General features: G+C 42.7%; 1 protein-coding gene across 1 annotated transcript in view; it reads right to left on the bottom strand.

Annotated features, from left to right (window-relative positions):
- Positions 1–8,532, bottom strand: part of dnajc27 (DnaJ (Hsp40) homolog, subfamily C, member 27) — a gene marked incomplete at its 5' end in the record, with an annotated part of 56,335 nt that extends 47,803 nt beyond the window's left edge. Inside the window, 2 exons of the mRNA XM_043696736.1 lie at positions 6,811–6,893; positions 8,500–8,532. Coding sequence (XP_043552671.1) covers positions 6,811–6,893; positions 8,500–8,532 — 116 coding nt within the window. The remainder of the gene's footprint in view (positions 1–6,810; positions 6,894–8,499) is intronic.

The following is an 8,532-nucleotide window of genomic DNA, read 5'->3' as shown; positions in this document are numbered from 1 at the left end:
GTGGCTGCTCCACTCACCGAATTGTTAAAGAAGGGTAAGAAGTTTCAGTGGACAGCAGACTGTCAAAAGGCATTTGACAGCCTAAAAACTGTGTTAACCACTGCCTCAGTATTAGCCACGCTAGATTACACAAAGGTGGCTATCAATGCCAGTGATGTGGGTGTCAGTGCAGTGCTTGTGCAGGAGGATGATGACGGGATAGAAAGACCCATCGGGTATTTTTCCAGGAAGTTGAACGTTCGTCAACAGAAATATTCAACGGTGCAAAAAGAGACTTTAAACTTGGTGTTGGCATTACAACATTTCAGTGTTTGTATTACTAGCAATGCATCTGAGACAATCGTATACACTGATCATAACCCATTGACATTTGTGGAAGAATTTAAGGACAAAAATGCCAGACTGTTTAGATGGAGCTTGTTGTTGCAGCCATTCAGTTTGACAATTGTGCAGGTGGCAGGTCACGAAAACGTGATTGCTGATGCATTATCGAGACACAAATGAGATACGGGAGCGTTCGGTTGCGGCTGTGCCATAGCCTGAATTCGCATATGGTTGTGCATGTTTGCAATTTTATCTTTAATATAGTGTATTTGTGTGTTTAGACTACTATGGGTTATTGAAGGGTTTTAAAACTGAAGCCATCTTTTGGTAATGATGGTTCATATTTTAAGGGGAGAATGTGTCACAAAGCTGGTTACTTTTTTCTAAAAGCTGTTTCTTTTCTCAAGGATACAGAGGGGTCATAAACATTTCCAGATGCAGATTAGACTGGTTTGGAACAGAGATTTAAGAGTATTGAGAGGCCTTTTTGTTTATATGCAAACTGAAGCGACTTCAGGCCAAAGTGGTCATGTTTTAGAAGTGACCTGTAGAATGAAAGGAGAGTGGTCAGCTCTCTAGCTGAGCAGTTCAGGCCAGAACTAGTTAGGAGTTCAACAGTGAGCTGTCTGGAATCTGTCTCTCTTCCTGCCCTTCTAACTTCAACCTGTAAGCATCTGTTCCAGTTTTTAACTGTGTTTCAAGGGGTTTTGTTTACTGGGGCTGTTGTGTATATTCGGAACAGCATAATTAAGTCTAGTTTGGATAGGCTGTGTTCTGTCGGGGTTCTTTATTCTGTTCTTGGTGTTTCATTGTGTAATTTTGTGAATACATTTCTGTCTATTTTAAAACCTAGTAGTCAACCTAGCTAACCTACTCTGGGTAATTCTCACTTACCAAAACAAGTTGCAAAGTTATGGTCTGGATTGCCTGCCCAAGAACATTTTTAGTGGTCTGGCCTAGTCCATAACACTCGTACATGGCGTTGTGTGAGGCAACATTGTATACTTTTCACTGTACTCCTGTGCTTCTGTACTTCAGCACATGTGACAATTAACATAATTCTACTTATAATCTTAATCTGCAAAGACTGCTTGTATTGATTCATAGGAGAAAGTGAGGACTGCAGATGCTGGAGATCAGAGCTGAAAATGTGTTGCTGGAAAAGCGCAGCAGGTCAGGCAGCATCCAAGGAGCAGGAGAATCGACGTTTCGGGCATGAAGGGCATGAGCAGAAGGGCATGATTCCTGAAGAAGGGCTCATGCCCGAAACGTCGATTCTCCTGCTCCTTAGATGCTGCCTGACCTGCTGCGCTTTTCCAGCAACACATTTGCAGCTGTATTGGTTCATAGCTTCACTAAATTCTTGCATAAATTAAAGGGCTGGAGTACAAGTGAATTTTATTCAAGACTGGTCTTGCAATCTCTGATATTGCCACCCCATCGATCTCCATTTGGACCAGTATCAAGCAGGACTGTGTCATTCCCCTCGCCTCCCCCCCGCCCCCACTGTTCTCGATCTACCTAGCTGCAATGCTTCACCCCACAACTGACAAGCTCCCCGCTGGAATGGAGCGAACTTACAGAACCAGCGGTAAATTATTCAACCTTCATGCCAAAACCAAAGTCACCCTAACCAGGGTCATCAAGCTGCAGTATGCACATGATTCTGGATCCTTGGATGCTGCCTGAACTGCTGTGCTCTTCCAGCACCACTAATCCAGAATCTGGTTTCCAGCATCTGCAGTGATTGTTTTTACCTTGTTTTTACCAGTATGCACATGATGCTTGTTTATGTGCAATCTCAGAGGACGTACTCCAGACCATTGCCAGCACCTTTACTGAGGCAAATGAGAGAATGGGTGTCACCCTGAACACCCACAAGACGAAGGTACTCCACCAGCCTGGCCTGGCATTGTGGAGTGAACCCCCAATCATCAAGGTTCATGGGAGGCCTTTGAGAACACTGACCACTTCTAATACCTCGGGAGTCTCCTGTTGGCCAAAACAGCTCTTCCTGGAGAGATCCACCACCACCTCCAGTGTGCTAGCACAGCTTTTGGCCACCTGAGGAAATGGGTGCTCAAGGACAACATCAGATCCAATACAAAGCTCATGGTTTACAGAGCTGTGGGGGCTTCTGCCCTCCTATACGGCTCTGAGATACGGCAGATACTTCAAGGTGCTGGAGCAGTACCACCAACACTGTCTACATAAGATCCTGCGAATCCACTGGGAAGAAAGGCATTCCCACTGGCCCATGACTGTCAAATTGCAGGAGGTGTATCCTGGAAGATGTCAAGCACTTCCAGACATGCTGTCATGGCGAAAACAGTGAAAACAGCAGAAGGACTGTGCTGTCACCCCATCCCAAGACCATGTTTTGCCCCAAGTGTAACAGAACCTGCGAAGCCACCTATGAGCTCGCCCTGAAGGTGGAAGAGAGTCATTCTCGTCTGCGAAGGACTGCCAAAGAGAATAGAGATGAGATCTCTAACATTCATCTTTTTATGTCTGCCAGGTCTCCCTGATAAGACCAGATTGGCAACCCCAATCAGGGATCTCATATTCTATGCGGTCCAGCTGGCTGACCCCACTACAATCACTACACCTCCCTTACTGCTTCATCCTGTGTTATCTTCTGCTTGTTTAAAGGCTTCCCAATCCTCTCACTTCCCACTAATTTTCATTGCAACATATACTTTTCCTTTTGCTTTTATGCTGTCCCAGATTTCTCTGGTCAGCCATGGCTACGTTGTTCTCCTTGGGAATGTTTTTCTTCCTTGGGATAAATTTCTGCTATAGCTTCTGGATTACCCCCAAAACCTCATGCCTTTGTTGATCCACCATCTTCCCAGGTAGGCTCTCCTTCCAAATCAACTCTGGTCAACTCCTCCCTCATGTTTTTCTAGTTATCTTTACTCAGTTGTAATATGGTTGCATCTGATTCTAACTTTTCCCTCTCAAACTGCAGGATGAATTCCATCATATTATGGTCACTGCCCCTGAGGGACTCCTTCACTTTAAGCTCTTTAATCAAGTCTACCTCATTACACATTACCAAATCCTGAATTGCATGTCCCCTGACAGGATCTACCAGAAGCTGTTTCAAAAAAACCACCCTGTAGATATTCCACAAGTGACTTTTCCTGAGATCCGTTACCAACCCGATTTTCCCACTCCACCTACATAGTGAAGTCCACCTTGATTATTGTAATAATGGCTTTCATACATGTCTTTTCTTACCTGCATCCTGACTACTGCTAGGAAACCTGCACTTAATAGGAGAAAATGAGGACTGCAGATGCTGGAGATCAGAGTTGAGAGTGTGGTGCTCTCGACTCTGCTCCTCAGATGCTGCCTGACCTGATATGCTTTTCCAGCACCACACTCCTGAACCTGCACATAATGCCCTTCAGAATCATTTTTCCTTTGCAGTTCCTCAACTCTACCCACACAGTTTCTATGACTTTGAAACTCATTTAATTTGATTTATTCTTTTCATTGTATCAAGGTACACATGTCAAGTTTCTTGCTATCAATTTCATTTCATTACTTATTAACAAAGCAAGCCACCCCTCTGCCTGTCCTTTTGTTAGGACTCATATCCTGGCATATTTAGTTCCTAGTCCTGATCCCCTTGCAGCCGTGTCTCTGTGATAATCCACAGCATCGTATCCATCAATTTCAATCTGCGCTACAAGCTGATTTAACTTGTTTCATATACTGTGTGCATTTAGTTACAGTACCCTCAGACCTATGCTAATTGAACTTCCCCCCCACCCCACCCCATCATCGTTGTCCCTTATCAGTTAAAGTTCAATTCCTGACCCTTCCATACTCTATGTTCTAATACTTGTTCTGGAAACTTTAATAACCTCTGCTGAGACATTCCCCCCACCACCACCCTCTCACCCCCGCCGTCACGGTTTACTTTTTACAAAATTTTCCATGCAGCTGAGCCCAGCCACTGCTCCACTATTTAGTTTCAAGTTCTATCCAGTTAAATGGAAGACACTGACCAGTTTTCTGTTGTTAACAGAAACCTGAACTTACAATGAAAGAGATTCTAACCACAGGTAAACATCTGTGAACTGTCAATATATAACTCTACTCATTAAAAATTTAAATATCCCCCACAACCCTTTGGCACACAGCCAAACTCAAAAAAACAAATGGTGCAATAGGTGGTGGGAAAAAATCCTGAAGAAACAGTTCAACAGCACCAGTCTTCAGGATTTGATGGACCATTTGTTTTGTTTCCCTATGTCCTTCAGTTCTCTGACCCTTCCTCTGGTGCTCTCACATTTTTTTACAGGAGACACAGTGTAATTAATTTACAAATTCTCAAGTCTTAGACTTCTTGGTTAAACACAAAAGATCTTTGCAAATAGTAGGAAAAATTAAACTGGGTTTCTTCAGATTTTTGGTATTTCACTGGAGAGAGAAAGAGACACATCATCTGCCCATTCAGTAATCTCAGACTTCTGCTAGTATCATTCACACCCATTACCTGTTCAGCTATGCAGGTGTCAGATAGTTGCTGTCAAACTGATGGCCATTGGTATCCACAACTGGTCATAACCCCAAAAACCAATCAGCAACCTACCGGTGCTGAATCTCAGTTTGTATTAACCCCTGGAGCCAGTCTGTCTCCAAAATATCCTTTCCCACTGCTTGAACAAAACAGCAGCAGTGTAAACAGCGTACACAATGACTTTCAGTAACTAGCTCTTATAAAAGTTCATCAATTCCTTCCTCAATCCTTTTCTGTAAAACAGTCATTTTCACCATTGTATTTTTAAAATTCTTTCATGGGATGACAGCATCGCTGGCTAGGCTAGCATTTATTGCCCAACCGTAACTGCCCAGAGGACAATTAAGAGTCAACCACATTGCTGTCGGTCTGGAGTCACATGTAAGCCAGATCAGCTAAAGATGGCAGGTTTCTTCCCTAAAGGACATGAGTGAACCAGATGGGTTTTTCCAACAATTGGCAAAGGATTCATGGTTGTCATTAGACTCTTATTTCCAGATTTTCACTGAATTCAAATACCACCATTTCGTGTCTGAATTTGAACATGGTTCCCCATAACATTACCTGGGTCTCTGGACCAACAGTCCAGTAATAATACCATAAGGCCATCACCTCCCTTCTAACTCCAGTCAGAAATAAAGTCAAATAAGATCATTCTGTCTTTGCAATAGGAATGCTGGAACAGGTTCAGGGTGCTGAATGCTTTGCTCCAGGTCTCATGCTGTTTGCAGTATATGTGTAAGTGATTTGGAGGGAACGCAGGTGATCTGACTAGTAAATGTGCAGACAACACAAAGACGAGGGAGCTCCAGATAATGAGGAGATTTTCCAGAAAATACAACAGTATATGGCTAAACTGGAGTGGAGAAATGGCAGGTGGAATTTAATCTGGACACATGGGCCATAATACATTTTGGAAGATCTAATGCAGGAGGGAAGTATACAATAAATTCCAGAACCCTTAGTATCATCAATATACAGTTCCCTGAAAGTTGGAACACCATTGGATAAGGTGGTCAAGAAGGAATATGGCATGCTTACCTTCAGCAATTGGGGCACAGAGAAAATTTATCAAGTGATGTTGCAGCTGTGTAGGACTTTAGTTAGGTCACATTTGGAATATTGTGTACAATTCTGGTCACCACGCATTTAGGAGGATGTGGAGGTTTTGGAGCAGGACAGAAGTGGTTCAACAGAATGTTGTCTAATTTGGAGGGCATTAGCTATAGGGGGAGATTGGATGAAGCCAGTTTGTTTTCACTTGAACAGCAAAGGATGAGTGGTGACCTGATAGAAGCTTACAAAATTATGAGTAGCATGGCCAGAATGGATAAGGTAAAAACAATGACTGCAGATGCTGGAAACCAGAATGGATAGTCGGAGTCTTTTTCCCAGGGTAGAAATAGCAATTACCAGGGGACCTAGGTTCAAGATGGAAACAGAAGATGAGAAGAGGGAAGGTTTTTTTTACACAGAGGGTGGTAAGTGCGTGGAATGCACAGCCAAAGGATGTGGTGCATGTGGATACAATAGCAGCGCTTAAGAGGCATCTTGACAGATACATGAATATGTAGGGAATACACAGATACAGACCACGTGGAGGGGAAAAGGCTTTTAATTTAGAAAGGCATCATGAATCAGCACAGTCTTGATTAACTGAAAGGCCTGCTCTTTGTTCTTTCAATTAGTTTTCAGTACTACCCTCCCCTTACTGGTCAAACCCCTGTTCCCCAGTGACACCCCTCTCACACACCAATCTCTCCCTTTCTGTCTCATCATCTAAACTTATTTCAAATACTCGATAATGCTTCTCAAATTTTCTTGGAACAGGAATGTGTTTAATTCAAGTGGATACTCTTATTACCAATTGTGATTTTAACATTTAACAATAATTACTATCAGGAAAACCAACTAAAGGTAGGGAGAAAAGTAGCATCCCTAGTAGTACTCACTTTGTCACTCCATAGTCAATTCCAATAGTTGCCAAATATTTTGGGACAAACCTCTTCTCACAGTATCGTTTAATGATACAGCTCTGGAAAGACAACACAATTAGTCAGCAATTCGAGCTACACCAGTAAAGCAGCACTTAAATGAGGCACGCCTCATGTCAAACTGAAAATGCTCCGATTCATCCCCAACCTGTGCACAATTGAGCAATCTCACCCAGTATGATACTGAGTTTGTGCATAGCAGATAGTTCCAAGCTCCAGCTGGTACACAATCCCTAACATTACCAAGGAGGGTTCCCTCTACTGACTAATCACTTTGAACTCAGCAAGGAGACTATCACTTGAAATTTGCATTCACTAAGTTAAAACAACTGAATTACCCACTGACGGCCATACATAGAAACACAGAAGACAGAAGCAGGAGGTGGTCATTCATCACAATCATGGCTGATCATCCCAACTCAATAGCCAATCGTCCCGACTCAACAGCCTAATCCTCCTTAATGGCATTGTGGGTCAATCTACAGCATGTGGACTGCAGAAGTTCAAGAAAGCAGCTCATCACCACCTTCTCAAGGGCAACGTGGGACAGGCAATAAATGTTGGCCAGATGTGATGCCAACATCCCAGGAATGAATTAAAACAAAACTGAAAAACCAGCCAGGCTAGATTGCTAAAGTTTAATAATATTGTCATTCTTTTTGCAGAAAAAGTTATAAATAAGATGGAAAAGGGGCTTTACAATTAGAATTCCCTGACCCCATAGTTGGAAAGACAGCATTGAATTCTGCCAAAATTTCCAAATGCAAGAGTCTCACATTCATGTGGGACAAGAAGCACAGATACTTCAAAACAGATAAGAATGACAGATTTTTTAAATCCAAAAACAGAGTTTTATAGTGATATTTACACTAGATTTTTGAATCAATCCAAAATTCAAGTCAAAACTTATCTTGGTTTTGTCATTTGAATCCTGACAAAAAAGGAGCTAAGTAGATGGTAGAGTGACGAGGTACTTACATTTATTAAAAGTGCAACAATGAATTAAAGTGTTAGAGGCACTCAGTTATCAAACATAGAGGGACGTCATTTGGCCAAATGTGACTATGCCATCTCTGCAAAGTTGTTCAGTTCTATTCCCCTACTTTCTCTTCAGAGCCCTGCAAATGTATTTTCTTCAATTGTCAATCCAATTTCCACTTGGATCAATTCACTGTCTTCACTTTCATGATCCTCATAGATAACAACTTCCAAGTCATTACTGCTCTGTCAAAAAACAGTCTTCTCAGATAACTTTGCAGCAGTTGTCCTTCAAAAGTGGTGACTTGCTGCCTGCTTGATCTGCTGCTGTCCACAGTTCTGGGGGGAAGAAATGCAGAATTTTGACCCAGCAACATTGAAGGAACGAAAAATTTCGAAGAAAGATCTCAAAAGGGAAACTGGTCTCAAAACATTAATGTTGTGTTCTCTTTTTGTTTCGGATCTCTAGTTTACTTGAACATATTTCCAAATCATGGTGAATGGCTTGCAGGGGAACTGGAGGGTGCTGGTGTTCCAATGTACAGTATCTGCTGCCCTTGTATGTCTCAATGGGGGTGGTTGGGTTTGGAATGTGTCTAAGGAACCTTGCTGAGATACTAACCCGAACACTGCACCCCCCCGCCCCAATTACCTCCCGGACTCCCTCACCTTGCCCACCTCGGCGCTCCCCAGGCTGATCAC

Source organism: Chiloscyllium plagiosum, chromosome 9 (assembly GCF_004010195.1).
Source record: "Chiloscyllium plagiosum isolate BGI_BamShark_2017 chromosome 9, ASM401019v2, whole genome shotgun sequence".
NCBI classification, from domain to species: domain Eukaryota; kingdom Metazoa; phylum Chordata; class Chondrichthyes; order Orectolobiformes; family Hemiscylliidae; genus Chiloscyllium; species Chiloscyllium plagiosum.
Note: the sequence above shows the minus strand (reverse complement) of the source record. Positions and strands in the feature narration are given on the sequence as shown.